Below are 17,143 nucleotides of genomic sequence, written 5' to 3'. Positions count from 1 at the left end.
TTAGATACACAAAGTGAAATAGAAGTCTGTCCTATTAATGTTCATTTCCAGTTACGTTTGTGACTGGCTATTATTACTCTATGATTTTTGGGAGTCTAGCAGAGTGAAAATCCATAGCTTTGAATTCTGCCCTCATCTGCTGCTCTCTCTGTCTTTGAATTGTATGGTAAATATCCACAGGATTGTTCATCCCCCTGTGGGCGGCGGGGTGGGAATAAATAAATTCAATAAATTACCATTGTTAATTTTAAAAAAGTTTGAAAAATGCCTGAATTTTTTTTCTTTAAAGGCTGCTATAAGTTAAACCGATTAGAAGAAAAAGGATCTGTGCCCTGCTCCCACAATCCCAGCACCCATGAGAAGGGTTTATCAGGCCACCCTGCCCTAACCTCCCCATTCCTTTTTTCCACTCACCTATGTGTCCTCTCTTCCCCCTTCCTCCTATTCCAACATCTCTCCCCTCACCTGCCCTCATTCCTAGTAATTCTCCCCTGTTCCAGCCTCAATCTGATGAAGTATAGCAAGACAGTTTGAGTGTCATGCAAATTTTAGAGCACTTAAAAGAGTCATCTTTTAAACTAGGTCTGTCCAGCTGGCGTCTTACAGACTACATCCAGCCTGTGAGGGATTAAATGCAGCCTGTGGTCTCCCACCTGGACCTACTCCCACTTCATTGCTGCTGCAGAGGATGGGGTCTTGGACAGGGCAGTACAGTGGGAGGGAGCCTGGTGAATATTGGCTGCATGGTGGCAGGGAGATCATACTCCCTGCCCAGTGGTGACAGTCGGGGCTTGGGTTCATGTTACCTGTACAGTGATGACAGGGAGGGCTCTTGCTGCCTGTGTATTGGGGATCCTGGGAGCCCATGTGGCATGCGGTCCCCAAGGCATTTGGCTTATGTGGTGTGTAGCCCAGTGCCTAAAACTGATATGGCACGTGGCTTCTCGTTACTCAAAAGTAGGACAGTCCTACTTTAAAGCAATAGCAGTTCTTAATTTAAGATGAACTATCGCAGTTAGCGCATTTCTATCATTTTAAGCTTCTGGGAGGAGGGACCATCTTTTGTCATCTTTTTATGTACAGCATAGTATATTTGGGTCACAGCCTGTGAGTAGGCTTCCTAGGAACAAACACAATACAAATAATAGTAATGTATTTAGTGTGTTTAAATTTCACGTTGTCTTTATTTTAATAAATATTCTTAGGTAAGAGATTTGTGGGCTTTTAGGTTTATGTATTTTTTTAGATAAAGGCAATATGGCACTCTTACTGTGGATTAAGCATGTTCACTTAGAGTCGTTCAGGATTAGCAAAGATGTAAGAACTGTCCCATATGTTTGAATGGCTTCTCAAAGCTGAAAATAAATTATTGTAATTTAAATGCCACTGGTTAGTGCTGACCATTTTAGTAAAAGCATTCAGTAGCTCATCCTTCTGCTTTAGCTATGGTGAGTTAGTGTTCCTGGTGTTTCATGGCAATATGCCTGGTACTTGTGCGACAGGGGTGTTTGCATAGTTTTAAGGTTAGGTTAGACAAACACCATATAGGATAGTTTATATAGGAACTATCCTGCCTTGAGTAAACGATTGGACTAAATGACCTCCTAAGGTCCTTTCCAGTGCTACTTTTTTATGATACCACCCATGATTCTGTGATTCTTTCTTATTTCATCATTTCAAAATATTGTACATGCTTTCCAAGTGCCACATACTGTGACTAAGACTCGAAAGAAAATGTCATCTAAAGAATATTTTTTTCTCTTTAGAAACCAGTTCTGAAAAAGGCCCTTATTGTTGTTCTACAGTGGTGTTTCAACCACAATTTCAGTGTTCGGCTTTATGCATTAATAGCTCTTAAGAAGATCTGGGGCATGTGCAAAACACTGCATGTAGAAGAATTTGAGGTATTAACACCAGTAATTGAATCTAGTCTCCATCAAGTGGAAAACATGCATGGCACAGGGTTAGTAAAATTCTTTTGACTAACAATGTAACATATCCATTTGTATTTACTGGATTGCAGAGGTCTGTTAATTTGTGATGTATGTGGAGCTTCTTAAACTGTTTACAAGTAGCACTTGATAATTTTGTTTCATCTATTTAAGTAGACTATTTAGAACTGAAATGAAAAAACTTGTCATCTGACATGAAATGTAATGAAATTATAGAAGCCATCCTGTGTTCTCTCCAGTCCAGAAATCAAATGGTTTCATTTAATCTGAATGCCTAATGGAGAGTTCCATATTCATCCAATAACTGTCTGAGAATGTGAACAGACTGTTATTTAGAGTGTCAGCAGTGTAACAGAGATGAGTGTAATCACTTGGGAAAGAGGGGTTCATCACTCCTTGCAGACTTTGTTCTCCCAGACTGAAAAACAAGTATAGTATGTTAGCTAAGAAATCTACAGCAAATTTTAATTTATTCTTTTGTATTGCTAATTGGAGCTGGTTTGTCAGTATAATATGTTTACAAAGCACAGATGTCATAAATCTTTTATCTAACAGATTATTTTCCAGAAAATTTGCATTTCCTGGCTAAATAAAAAGAAATGTCAGTACTTGTCTGACTCCTGTTTGGAGTTCCTTTGATTAAAAGATCTTTCATGTAAGAGAGCCTTGCTCAAAATGTAATGAGCATAACAAGATCCTTGCTGCATATAATGTTGCACTATGAAAACAGTAAGTGTTGGCAAAATTGAATGCTGTTAGTAATCTGCTTACATCTTTACCCTGCATCCAGTCAAATCTATGCAGACCTGGTGTGACCTGAGAAATGGGGGTCCTCCTGCAAAATTGTATGGCAACAGTAAAATAGAAAGAGAAAAACATTGGCTGCAGCTGGTTATTTGTAATTGCATTTGCCAGTGAAGGTGAAAGAAAGGAGAAGTAATAGTGACATTGATTTGTCTGCTGTTTTTGAAGTGTACTTGTTTATAAATTGACTTGCATAAACATACCTCCAGTTAATGATTTTGGAGCTTAGCATTTTTTTAAATTAATTTAATTTTCAAATTACCTGCACTGCCACTATTCAGTAGTCTAGTTAAGAATTCTTTAAACAGCTTATCTTTCATTTCTCCAGGAGAAATATGATGTACATATGAAACCCTTCTCAGGGCAGGATCCTCCTGGCTAATGTAATTCAGAGAGCTAGTGTGCTTTACTAAAAACACAAAATGAATTCATTTCCTGTAGGGTATATTCAATATATTATAGATGGAATTTGGACTGACTTCTTGCCATCTGACAATAAAGAAGTTAATTGTTTAGGAGTTTTGTATGTCTCACGTATTTTTGCAATTTACAGGAATGCTAAAAGGAATTGGCAACGAATCCAAGAACATTTCTTTTTTGCAACATTTCATCCACTTAAGGATTATAGTCTAGAGGCAAGTACAAAATACTGTGCTTTGTTCGGCAATGACTTTTTACTGCTTTGCTGCTGTATTTGCAATATGGACATTTTATCTGTATGATCAATTGTAATTGGTATCAGATATTTAGATGCAGATGATTGTTTTACAGCAGTCCTGTCTAGGAAACTAAAGCATCAAAAAGAAAAGCTTTGGAGGTAGGAGTGTATTAGTTAACATGGAGGAAGCAGCTAGATTAACTCCTTATTGGTTATATTTTCTTTTGTTGCTTGATCAGGGATCCTGGTTTTCTTTGATAAAAAAAAAAAATCACAAATTCTCCGATAAAACCCCCAAATCTGTGATTAAAATGGAACACCACTATAAATATAGGTGTCAAATGAACACAATGTTTTATTGATATATTTACAATTTTAAAGCATATTGGAAGCCTACCAGTGCCTCAGTCACTATAATAAAATACATTCTAAATACCTATAAATTTTGGTATTTGATTTTGGGTTTTTTACTATGGAAAATCAGAGCCCCCCCTGCCCCCTTAGCTCACAGAACACAGGTCCAGGCCCCTCACTCCCCACCACAGCCCGCTGACACTGCTGGGTGTGGGGCACCTTGCCCCACACCCACAGCTTTTTGCCCTGCCGGAGGGGGCCCCCAGCTGCCAGGTCTACAGGGCCAAAGACACGAGTGCAGCCCCATGCCCCACACAGCAGTGCCTGAGCCCCAGGTGTCAACTGCAGGATGTGGCAGCCCCAGCAGGGAGCGGAGCATGGAGTCTGGCTCCCTCCTGCTCCCACACCCAATGTGGGCAGCATGGTCTGTTGCGGGGGCAGGTGCGGGCTCAGGCAGGGGGGTGGGACTGGCTCCCTATTGCTGTGTGCACTCCCAGGGGAAGGCAGGGGGACCCGTGCCCCCTAATGCGCAGGACAGGTGTGGGGGTGGACTGCCTGCTGCGGGCTCGGTCTCCCCACCCTGCTGCCCTCCCCTGGGGCCTCCATGGCCCAGCAGGCAGGACTGAGCATGGCAGGGCAGAACGGGGCCAGGCGGGGAAGCTTCTTGCCACTGCAAGCCCTGTGTTGCCCTGGCAAGGTGTCCCCTGCACACCTGGCAGCACTGGGGGCAGTGGCACGGGGTTGTACCCCTCACTACTGCCGGGCAGGCAGGGGAGCCCTGCCAGGGCAATACAGGGCTCACAGGGGGAAGGAGCTTCCCCTCCCGGCCCCACTCACTCTGCTGTGCTGAGTCCCATCCACTGAGCCACGGAGGTCCCAAGGGAGGGCAGCAGGGCGGGGAGCCCAAGCCTGCAGTGGGCAACCTGTCCTCCCCCTGTGCGCAGATCTGGGGGGGCACAGGTCTCCCCCTGCCCTCCAGGAGTGCATGCGGCAGCAGGGAGCCAGCCTTACCCTCCAGACGAGCTGCCGGCAGCCCTATCCCGCACCCCACTGGGGCCTGGCAGCCACACATTTCAACCCTGGGCCCCATGCACTCCCCAGCTGGGCAGTAGCCCCAGTCCCAGCCCTGCCCAACTCCCTCCCTCCCTCCCTATGGGGGCCTCAACCCCGCACCCCCCCCAACTTAGCTGCAGGAGCTGCTGTCCAGGCTGCCTGGGGCCATGTACATGGTGCCCCTGCCAGACTGATCTCCTCCCGTTTCCCTCAGCCCCTTGCAGGCTGGAACTTTGCCAGCCTGCAGAGAGCTCTTTGCAAAAGTGCAAAATCCGTGCATTTCTCCATTAAAATGAAAAATCCATTTTTCTTGGGTAAAAGGGGAAATCTGTGGTATTTTTCCATGCAAAATGGAAAACCCGGATCCCTGTTGATCAGTTATTTTTAGTCACTTAGCTCTAACCAGTTAGTCACCTATGGCTTGCTTGGATTTTTTGTGACCCATCTCCTGCTCTGTCCAAATGTGTTTTGAAGTGACTTGGCTAAACCCTGTCTTCCGTCAAAGTCAAAGGGGAACCTCTTCAGCCTAGGTATGATTCAATCCTCTATGCTCAAGTGGTCTGGATGTTTCACTGATCAAGCTATCCTTATGGCAGTTCTGCTGTCTGCTAGTTGCTCTCAGTCTTTCACCACATATTTCACAACCTTGGAGACTCTTTAGCTCTTTTCAGAATCATAGATCTACCCATGGGAGCCAGTATTTAGTAGCAGCTAGCATTTTAGCTTTAGTTAAGCAGGAAAGGGAAGGTGAGTCAGCTGAAGATTAGGCTCTGCCCCTGCTCTATGCAGCCCTAACTTTGGAAGCATCTTTTCTTCATTCTGCCTTTCAAAAAGAAAATTGAGGGGTGTTTTATGTGAGAAAATATAGTATTTTTTCAGGGGCTTGAACGGAGTGGAACAAGGTAATATTTAGGGACCCTAGTAGATAGAGAGCAGACACTAAAGCCAAAATTAATTTAGGCACGTTGCTTTCTTCTCTCCTTGAGGAGCTGCTTCTGTTTTTCACCATGTCTCAAAAGAACTGGAATCCAGGTGGTCAGCAAGGGGGGAGGAGAAAGAAAGGCAAATAAGGATGATGAAGAGAAATAGTAGTGGGAGAATGAAGGGAGAAGGAGGAATAATTGAGAAACAAGCATGCCTGGGAAAACCAGCAGCTCCTCTCAGAGGTATTGTTGCTTGTAGGAAACTTGCTGAAGGTATCTGGATATTTCAGAACAGGAAGAGTTTTCTGGAATCATTTGGCCAAGTTAGGAAAAATGTGACAATTCTGAACAACACAAAAAAGAATAGGAGGAGAATTAAATGCTTTCAGAATCAACATTTTCAGTAACCTACGAGGCACAGTCCCAAGGTCTGGAGCTGAAATTCTACAACAAATGTAGCTTTCTTGTTTGGTATCTTCCTTTCTCCATTTAATTATGGTTAGTTGTATTGGTAATGCCTTAATGGGAGTTTGCCACTGGCTTTCAACCCGTCCTATTTCCATAACTAAGTCAGTCAATACTTGCTGTAGTAGGGTTGGAGTGTTGCTGTAGCCAGAAAATGTGTGAGGGGCAATATTTGTTAGCAGCAGTTTACAACAGTTGTCTCTCAAAATGTTAGTGTCCAAGTTTGACAGGAGTTGTTGGGGTATATTGTCTAGCACTATACTGTATTCTCATTAAGAAGTTTCAGCACAGCCAATGGAAAATACCTCCCTTAAAAATCATTTTACTATATCAGTTCTACTGCAGTTTTATCAAATATGTTGAAGTTCAGATTCTGAGTTTTTATGGCTGCACAATTTAAAATGTACTTTCTTCTATTCTGCTCATTGAGCAAAAAACTTGTTTTCAGATCAGTCATTTAAGAATCCATAAATTTGGAGCCTATTCACAAATGTCTCATTTTATAAAAGCATATGTAATTCAAGCCATCCAGAGGATTGGTTATCTACCGTGCTTAATATTTTATGTTACAGCACAATAAATTGTTGAGTCACTTCCATTAGAATTGCAGCAGCTTCTAACTACGAGTTTACTTCTTTGCTTACTACAGTTTAATTTTCCTGCAGAGTAGATTTTCATGTTTTTCCCTAAAGGAGGCACCACATTTTGATTAAGACTGGCATAATTTTATTTGAGCTTTGCTGGCACCTTTTCTTAATTCCAAACCAACATGATATTCAGTGATTATACCAAAATATCAGGGGACATAATTCTGCTGAATAAGCAGAACTCCCTGTTGCTGTTGCAGAACAACCTGGTTTTCTTGCTGGGTTTTTTCCCCTCATTTTTCTTGTTTTACATCTTGGCTGGTTATGGCTTGTTTGTACGAGTTCAAATATTCCTATTAGTAGGGGAGAGGATTAAAATTGCCTTTGAAATATATAGATTAAAAAATTTATTCTACTCCAAAATTCCAAGCTCTAATATCCCTTGCATGGTGTTTTACCCTGCCCTTGCACAGCCCAGTGTCTCTGTGGCAGCCCTGATGCTCAGGTCTCTGCTGCGCACACGGTGTTGCCATGAAAGTGACAGCAGCAGCAGGAGCCAGTAATGAACGGTCCCTTTGATGCTGGGTGCAGCGCCTTGTGACCACTCCCCAGCACCCCCTCCCCTTCCTGCTGCTTGCCAGGACCAGTATTCTGCTGTGGGCTTAAGCTGGCAGGCAGGCACAGGGACCAGATTACACTTGCCAGGGTGCTCCGGGCACACGGCTGTAATTATTGGCTACAACAGCCAAAAAAAGCTGATAGCTGACCACGTAATTTCTCCTTTTATCAGTGCCGATCCAATAGCCAACCGATATATTGGTGTACCCCTAGTTAGTTTTTTAAAAATCTTTTTACAGCTATTTTTCCTGACGTTGCACTGAAACTGTTTTGTTGCATTGCAGACGATATTTTACACCCTTCCACGCCTTTCAGAACTTGTTGAAGATGAATGGATCTCACTTTGTAAATTTACCAGATTCACTAGCATTCCTTTGCCATCAACATATCAGTGGTATCATTCTCGAGCTGAACTTCTTGACCTAAAGCCAAGTGACTGGTCTCAGCAAGACAAGGGTAAACTATAAACATGTAATACTTTAAGTATAATGGATGTGTATTAGTGGTAGCAGTGTATTTGCTCTACAAAATTTAATTTTAAAATCTTGGGAGAGAAATTTATTTGTGTGATGCTATTAAGGGTATCTCATATCCAAATTAGTATAATGTGTACAGATTAATGAGGACATGTGACTCTGTGAGAGAGAGACACTGTTTGGGGCATGTTACTTTACTAAGACACTGAGCAGTTGCATTATAATACCAGTATTTTCTATGTCTATACAACTAATCCTAACACATCTTCTTAGGTTCAAATTCAGTTGAAATGGATAACCAAACAGAATGGACTGATGTTCAGAAAAAGATTATCCCTTGGAAAAATAGCATTCCTGATTTAGACCTGGAACTGGTATTTCAGGACCGTGCTGCTAAACTTGGTAAATCAAACAGTAGACTGATTGTAGTGGCTTCACTTATTGATAAACCCACAAATTTAGGAGGTAAGGTTGAATGCATGGTTTTTAATCCTTTGTTAGTGCATATTTCCAAATTGTGAAACTAATTTAAAATTACCAAGTCTACGTATTTTGTCTGTTCCATATGGAAAACGCTTTTTTGTGTTTTAGATAGAAATAGACATTTCCATTTTAATGAAGAGTTAGTTCACAAAATGAAATTATATCCATTCCTTCTCTCTTCCAAGAATATTTTATTGTCATGGCTTACAAAAACGACATGTCCTTTATGTTAAAAACTTAACTCTCTAATTATAAGCAGGGGAAATCCTGGAAATGCTTACTGCAGGGTTTAGAGCTTCTTGCTATGGACAGTTCCTGTGACTACAGCGAAACTATTCATGATAAATAAGCACTACTGATAACATTTGCAGGGTTGTGCTCTACTGGATACATACAGCAAGGTAGTATAGAAATTAGAGCAAATTAGACGCACATTTGTGTGCATTCATGTATGTATGTATGTATGTATGTAATCCTCTGTGCATACATACATGCTGACTCACTGTTTTGTAATAACACCGGAAAGAAATATTCCAAAATACCTTCTAGGACATAGTATTGCTTTTAAATTCCCTTAAATATAAAGTACTGTAATAGGATATAGAAAACATTTTTCTGGTGACATCAGAACTCTTGTTGAGAGGTATAATTTGGAAAAGATATAATAAGGTCCTGGAGAGATTTTTGTTGATTAGCAAAAGAATGATAGAGGTAGCAAAAAAAAAGAAGTATATTATCAATTATTTGTTCTCAGGTTCTTATCTTTTTCACAAGTTGCTATATCCTAGTTTTGTTTACACTAACCATTATACAGTAATCATATTTTAAATCTTATGCTTATTTATAGGCTTGTGTCGTACAAGTGAAATATTTGGGGCATCTGCTCTAGTTGTTGGCAGCCTTCGTTATATACATGATAAACAGTTTCAGCAGCTCAGTGTTTCTGCGGAACAGTGGCTTCCCCTTCTTGAGGTGAGATCTACCTAAATTTAATTTAACCGATGCATAAAAGTCAGGGTGCTTATTATTAACTCTTACTTACTTAGCAAAAGTACCTCCTACTGCATTTTCTGTCAGTATCAAGTATATTGTGTTGGTCTGCTGCTTTTGGAAGTCCTTGTAGCAGTTTTTTAAGTGGTTGCTTTGCTTTTATTTTCAAAGGTTATTGTTGTGTAAAAGAAACTGATTATACTGGTTGCCTTTTTTGTAGCATGCTCTGTGTGTAATTTTTTATAGCTGTTGAAATTTACCATTCATTTGGAAAACTTGAGATAAACAACATTTAAATGAATCACTTATCTTCTTTGGCCCATTGCCTTTGGTGACTTAATGAGAATCATTAATCACGCAGTTTGCCTAAAACTAATTTATAAGATAGCTTTTAGAGCGTGTTCTTTTACTTACCAAAATCAGGCCTCTTTCCTTCTGAATATAGATCTAGCACTCAGCAACATATGCAAGCTACTGGTAGATGGTTATTTTGATTTACCCATTTTCAAGGACAGCTTCATTTATTATTTGCAGTCTGCTTAAAACTAACCCCTGACAAATTAACCTTCTGATGTGGAGTGTTTTCTGCGTTTACACATTTTCGCCTGGCATTTAAAATACAGATGTGTTTTCAGCTTATATTGGTCATACGGCACTATAGCTGAATAAAATATGAATAGACTAACATTTAAACAACAGTTTCTATGTCCATGTATACACAGCACTGTGAGAGACATTTTATGTCTCTGTGATAGAATTAGAGCTTAATAGGTATGAGACACAAAAAACCCTGTAAAGGGAAGGAAAAGGAAAAATGAAGAAATAAATTAAGAGCTATTAAGGCATAACTCTATAAAAAAAGAAAGGCAGTTTAAGAGTGATTGATATTTTCTCAGTAAAATGATGGCATTTGTCTTCAAGTATTGTCCACAGATTTCATTGTTGATGCAGGTGCATCTCACACTATGAGACTGGTTTATTCAGAATTACAGATTGTTTTGTCTGTACCTGAGTTCCAGGGGCTCTTGTAAACCATACTGCAGCCTAAGGTTTGGGATTAACCTGTTTGTTATATATAAAGGGCGGAATGGGTTAACCTATTGGCTCCTGCTCTAGCCCCAGCTCCAGGGCCCAGTCCCAGTTGTTGCCGCCACTGCTACTGGGTCGGGCTGCAGCCAGAGAAACCACATTTTCTGTGCCCCAGGCTGGAGCAGGGCTGGAAACTGCTGGTGGAGCAAGGGTAAGCGGAGGTGAAAGGAGGAGAGTCAGGGGGCCTTGAGGCTGCAGGGCAAAGAAGTGGGGGCAGAGGCAGCGGGGGGGCAGGCTGCAGCTGCAGCTCCAACCCCAACCATGGGTCAGGGACAAAGCTAGAGCCATCCATAGCAACTGCCTGTCCTTTACCACCTGGTACTCAAATCCAAAACAAAGGTCCTTTCCCCTGTGTTAAGTGGGGGGGATAGTCTTGGATTTAAATAAATAAGGTAGTTAAGGCTCAGGTTGCCCTTTAACCCCTCTCAGATTAATTTTAGTAAGCCATCCTGTACTCCAGAGCTGAGCCACCTAAAAAAATCCCATTTAATGCCTTCAAGAAATAAGTTGTCTTTAAGGAGAGAACAGAACTGGGGTATCTAGAGATATGTTGCCCACATGGATTCCAAGCATAGTGCATGTGTCCCATGTTCACCAAATCAGATCCTTTGTTTCACAGTGTCCATTGGGACTGCATTAGGTAGTCCTATGTGCCATTGCTGCTCCAAATCTCACCCAAGGCAGAACATGCTTGACTGACAGAATCCTAGCTACATAGGACTTCACTACTTGTTTGCCTTCATTGCAAATGTGAAATTCATGTGGACAACGTATCTAACCACAGTTACTGGAGAGGACCTATATGGTGCCTTACACAGAGCTAAAGGGAAAAAGCCAGACTTCACAGCATCAGAAGACCTCAGAAAATTGGGCATCTAGCCTCAAGTTAAACATCCAGAATCAGCAGCTACTTCTGAAAATGAACCCATTTCCTCTTTCCTTTCCTTGCCTGTAAGTTATGTTCTCTCAGACATGTTGTGAGAGTAAATTCATTAATGTTTTAGCAGTGGTGATGGACAAGGGATTTTAAAGATGCAAAGGAAGAAGTGAGACTATAGTCAGGAAAAGTCTGGGAATCCAATAAAGGAATCAAATGATTCCAGAAAGGAATTGAAGATTGCTATCCTGAATGATAAGGATTTGTCAGAGATTGGGAACAGAAGATTAGGGATGTCAGAGATTGGGAACAGTGCGTTGGAAAAAAAGTAGGAGTCCAGATTATTGTGTGTTTAGCTCAAGTTTGTATTTTAAACTCCTACAGAAAGGCATTATTAGTCCATGGTGTTGTCCAGGATATCTGATAGATTGCAACTCTGAAAGTTACTGTGTTTGGTAGTGGCTTCTGCTAACAGCACTCATGGGTTGAAAGCTATGTCAACAGAGAGAAGGCTTTGTGAACCTATGGGCCATACATCAAAAGGCTGTAGTTATTTTCTGGATATCACAGTTCTATATGTAGGCAATACAAAATCTCTTAAGTATTTTTAAATGAAAATGTCTTCATACATCTAGAAACTAGGATATACTTTGGAGGTAAAATATACAATATATCAATAAAAAGTCTGAGTTTTTTGGGTGATAGTTTTGTAGGTTTACAAAGTATCTAAATGTTTTTACACTTTCCCCCTCTTTTTAATGTGCAGGTGAAACCATCTCAGCTTGTAGAGTATTTACAGCAGAAAAAGATGGAAGGCTACACTATCATAGGGGTGGAGCAGACAGCCAAAAGTTCTGACCTGACAGAATATTGCTTTCCAGAGAAATCCTTGTTATTGCTGGGGTAAGTTACAATCAGCCTATACATGAGAAAAGAAGCTATTAATTTATTTGGCATAATACCTAACCCTTCCTGGTGGGTAGAATAATTTGAAAATTAATCATGTTGGCAAATGTGAGGATTAGGAAAGATGCTCTGTTTTAGATTGTAGGCGCACCTTTTTGCTGGCACATGTTTACCTCAGTGTCATTTGACTTTATGGCAAAAGTAGAGTGGACACATGACTTGTACCTTGGGGTTAGTCACTTTGGTCCACCAAAAAATGCAGTAACTTTACACAGAATAAGTTATACTGGTGTAAGTGTCATGTTTACAGCAGTAGTCAGTTTTATCCCAGAGTAGCTATTTGCCTAATGCACACAGGCTACTACTTACTCCCCTTCTACTGAGTGGCAAGGTATTAAAAACTATGTAGTGCAATAGCTTTCTTGAGGAAACTGGTCATGTTTCTGTTTTGGACACTAGTTTAATTTTAATCTGGAATAAAACCAAGATAAATTACCCTGGTATATAAATATATTGTGTGCCTGGCCCAAGTGATTTTCTTACCTTGCCTAGTGGCTAGGGCACTAGGGGAAATGGACTTGATTTCTAGGTCTGTTGCTGGCCCTTTTGAACATCTTGTACAAGTCATTTTTCCCCATGCCTCAGTTTTCCCCGCTGTAAAATGGAGAAATGATAGTGAACTCCTTTGAGGTATACAGATGAAAAGTGCTGTAAGGGCTGCATATGCTTATTAGTATAAAGACTGGTAACATTAAACTATGGATCAGTGTTTGCCATTAAAAGAGTAAAAGGATTGCTGTTTCTTTTTACCCCAAAGCATTGTGGCATGACCATCTTCCTGGTCTGGAGATATGCTGAATGGGACTTTCAGAGTTGAATGATGTTAGTTCCCTTTGTACCACTACAGGGTTTGCTTCATATTGAAAAGAGTCCTACTCATCTCTCAGAAACTGAGTATACTGTTTACTTAGATCAGTGGTTTTCAACCTTTTTGTATTTGTGGACCCCTAAAAAATTTCAAGGGGAGATGCGGACCCCTTTGAATTGTAAATGTAGGTATTTACATACTTTTGGTTGATAGTAATCATCTTTTGCAGACCCTGTAGACATAGTCTGCGGACCCCCAGGGGGCCAAAGACCACAGATTGAAAATCACTAATTTAGAGCATCTCAGCTATTACTTGGCCAGGGAGCTAAAGATACATTCAGTGAGTCTTTTGGCATGCCAATGTAGTGTGATAAAATTCAGCAGTCCCTTGTTCCCTTTGTTACCCTTCCACCTTCACATCGTAGTTTTGTTACACACTTCAGATTACCTGTTTGTCTTCTGAGTACCTATATGTCATTTTCAATGAACTCATTCTGAAAGGTACAGCTTGCATAAGCACTGTTTAAGGATGTGCACTGGAAATGGCAGGACTTGGATGATTTGAATAAAATTGGTAATATAATTTAGGATATCCAGGGATAGTGGAGTGGTTGAACATCTTGTATCTGTCTTATTCCTAGTAATATAGGAAGTTTTGCTGTGAAGAATATTGACTTTTGTGGCAAAAATATATGTATTAAACCTTCTCCTTTGCTGCTCTTTTCATTTTTGTATTGAATTGAGATCATCAGTAATTACTATATGTGAAATGTGAAGTAAATATCAGTTGACCAGGTAAACTTCGCAAATATGGATGGAGCTGGCAGCCACTACAATGTTTTCTGAGTGGCATTTGCTACTGAAGTTATTTTTTTGTCTTTGATATTCTGGAGCATTCAGTTTCCTTAGAGTAGCAATCCCCTCAGGGTGTGCCAGGAAAACAGGCTGGATGGAACTCCAGCTGTGCTGGCCCTGTGCACGGTTGGATTGGGCCCTGGCTGGGCCAGAACTACACACAGGATTGGGCCTACAGACCAAATCTGACCCGTGGCCTGGAGAGTGAAATGTTCTACCAGTTTTAATCCAGAAAAAGTGTGCCCCGGGCATCAAAAATTTGGGAAACGTTGCCTTAGAGACCGTATCAAGTGATATTTCTTTTTCCGTTCCTCTTTCTCTGGATGTGTAATAGGTTTTTTTTTTATTATTATTTTCTCCTTGTTAGAAATGAACATGAAGGAATCCCAGTAAACCTGATTCAGCTTCTGGATGTGTGTGTGGAAATTCCTCAACGGGGTATCATTCGCTCACTCAATGTTCATGTAAGTGGAGCTCTGCTGATTTGGGAATATACAAGACAACAAATGATCAAGCAGAAACAACTGAAATAGCTGGAAGAGTCTTGTGCCTTACAGTGCAGCTGGATGGATGGCTCTTATGGTGCTATAAAATATTTTTAAATACATGGAATAATTAAGCTCAGGGTGAATGAGTGTGTTTTTAAATTACGCATGTCTTACTATTTTCCTGTATTGTGCGAACACTGTTTTTTAAATGCCTTAACATATGATCTGATTGTATACTCCTGTTTTATTGGTAATAAATATTCTTATTTGTATATGGGTGACTTTTTGCTATTTCAACGTCAGTATAGCCACATAAATAACAAGATTTACTGATCCCTTCTTCCTTTGAATTGCTTTCAGTTTGCTTCAAAATGTATGACGTTTGTGTTATAACCAGGGATCCTGGTTGTCTCTGTTTAAAAATCACAAATTCTCTGATTAAAACTCCCCCAAAATCAGAGCACCCCCTGCCCACTTCTGTCACCAGGATGTGGGTCCAGCTGTGGCTGCCCCCCCCACTGCTTTATGGTGCTGAGCAGCCCTGATATGCTGGTGCCCTGCCTAAGCCATTGCCCCTCACTCCTTACCCACAGCCCTGCCAGTGCCCCTCACTCCCTACCTACAGCCCCATGCCCCCTCCAGCCCTGCCAGAGACAGCCCCAAGCTGCCAGGGCTGCGGGACCAGGGACCTGGGTCTGCAGCTCCCTGCTGCCTGCAGCAGTGCCCAAGCCCACAGGAGGCAATAGCTGCTGTGGCATAGCAGAGCACAGAACCCGGTTCCCCCACCCTCATGGGCGGCACGGCCAGAGCAGAGCCTGTGGGGGGAGGGAGAGAGTGGATGTGGACTGCCTATTGATGGCTTGGGGCTCCCTGCCCTGCTACCCTCCCCTGGGGCCTCCGTGGCCCAGTGGGCAAGATGCAGCATAGCAGGGCAGAGTGGGACCAGGCAGGGAAGCTCATTGCTGCTGCTGGGAGCTCTGTGCTGCTGTGGTGAAGGGCCTGCTGCTTGCCCAGCAGCAGCAAGGAGCAAAACTCTGTGTCTCCACCCCTGCTGCTGCCAGACAGGCAGGGGGTGCCTTGCCATGGTGGTGTGGGCCATGCGGTGGTGGCATCAAGCTTCCCCACCTGGTCCCACTCTGCCTGTTGTGCTGGGTCCTGCCTGATGGGCTGCAGAGGGCCTGGGGGGACAGGGAGCCCTGAGCCAAGTGTGCAGCCCATCCCTGCCCCACACACAAGTCTGGGAGGCACGTACCTCTCATGCCCTCCCTCCCCAAAGTAGGCAGTGGTGGGGAGCCGGCCCCCCACCCTGCTTCCCCTTCCAGACAAGCCACCCACAGCTCTGATTCACTCCCTGCCCAAGCCCTGCAGCTGCATTCTGGTGGGCCCAAACTGGTCAGCATCCCCAGCCCCATAGGCAACTGGTAGGGTGGGTATGGGGGAGGCATGTGCCCTCCCAACAGGGCCATCCTCCACTGCTGACAGCTTCTGCAGGTGCCCCTCCGACTCAGGAAGCACCAGTCGCCCATGCCCAACTCCCTCCCACCCTCATGGGGAGACCTCACCCCCACTTCCCTCCAACTTACCTATGGGGAGCTGCTCTCCAGGCTGCCTTGACAGCCCTCCTCCCACTCTCCCCCAACCCCTCGCAGGCTGGAGCTCTGCCACCCTGCAAGTGGAAACCCACTATTTCCCATGTTTTTGTCCTTAAAATGAGAAAAGCTGGGTTTTACTGCATTTTTTTTTTGTGGCAAGCGGAAAACCTGGATCCCTGGCTGTAACAGTGACAGCTCTAATAGCAGGTGTATTTGAGGTCAGTGATTTCCATTTTAAATTCCCATCCACTTTTTTATTCTGAGGTAAAATACTTCTAGATTTCTATGGAATTTGGGTACAGCAGACTAGATATTTTAGGTCTATTAATTTTAATAACTAGTATCTTTGTTAAATTAAATGTAAAATATGCTATTCCTTGAGATGTTTTCATACTGAATTCAGAGAGTTTTTTTCTTTTTGTTACTATCTCAAGCTGTCCATGTAACAGAGAATTTAAATTAAAAACTGAAGTTAGAAGGGAAACTGGAAATTCTGGCAGCTTGACAAAGTAAACTGCAGGTAAGGTCCTGATGTGCAGAATTGGTTCTGAATTATAGGGTAAGTCATATCTGAAAACACATTCTAGCACATTTATAAATATTCCCTAACTCCAATGAACACCATATTTGAGGTCTGAAGCCTCTCAAAGCCTCTGACTCTTAATAGCTATTTTGACTAATATAGATGCAACAAATGCCAGCTGAAGGAGCGCTTTTTGTCAGCATACCTATATCCTTTCCCCAAATGATACAAGCTCAAAGTCATTCTTCTGTCAGCACAGCTGCATCCATGCTGGAGCTTTTGCTGGTAAAACTCATCTAGGGGTTGCAATATTTGTACCATAGTGGGAGCAGTTAAGTTCCCATTTTGCTAAATAAATATAAAACCCTTTCCTAAAACAGTCTTTGGCTGAAAATCTACAGTGCTACTATTTAAAAAGTTGTTTGGTCTAGTTGCATCTTTCAAAGAGTTGGCAAAGGGTGAGTATGCTTGCTGGAAGGAGATGCAAAGCTTCTGGAAGAATTTTTTCATACTTGAAACCTTTGAAGAGTCTTTATAGATTGTTAAACTCCATATGCTCATTTCTGTGAATACTACTTGTCA

At 42.1% G+C, this 17,143-nt stretch overlaps 1 protein-coding gene across 1 annotated transcript in view; it reads left to right on the top strand.

The window, feature by feature from the left end:
- Positions 1–14,718, top strand: part of TARBP1 (TAR (HIV-1) RNA binding protein 1) — an 85,390-nt gene extending 70,672 nt beyond the window's left edge. The window contains exons 24-30 of the mRNA XM_059715535.1: positions 1,767–1,963; positions 3,310–3,391; positions 7,699–7,870; positions 8,164–8,355; positions 9,221–9,345; positions 12,096–12,232; positions 14,326–14,718. Of these exons, the coding sequence (XP_059571518.1) occupies positions 1,767–1,963; positions 3,310–3,391; positions 7,699–7,870; positions 8,164–8,355; positions 9,221–9,345; positions 12,096–12,232; positions 14,326–14,491 (1,071 nt within the window). The 3' untranslated portion in view covers positions 14,492–14,718. The remainder of the gene's footprint in view (positions 1–1,766; positions 1,964–3,309; positions 3,392–7,698; positions 7,871–8,163; positions 8,356–9,220; positions 9,346–12,095; positions 12,233–14,325) is intronic.
- Positions 14,719–17,143: the final 2,425 nt, after the last annotated feature.

Source organism: Alligator mississippiensis, chromosome 1 (genome assembly GCF_030867095.1).
Source record: "Alligator mississippiensis isolate rAllMis1 chromosome 1, rAllMis1, whole genome shotgun sequence".
Lineage (NCBI taxonomy): Eukaryota > Metazoa > Chordata > Crocodylia > Alligatoridae > Alligator > Alligator mississippiensis.
This window is presented reverse-complemented; position numbering and strand designations above follow the sequence as displayed.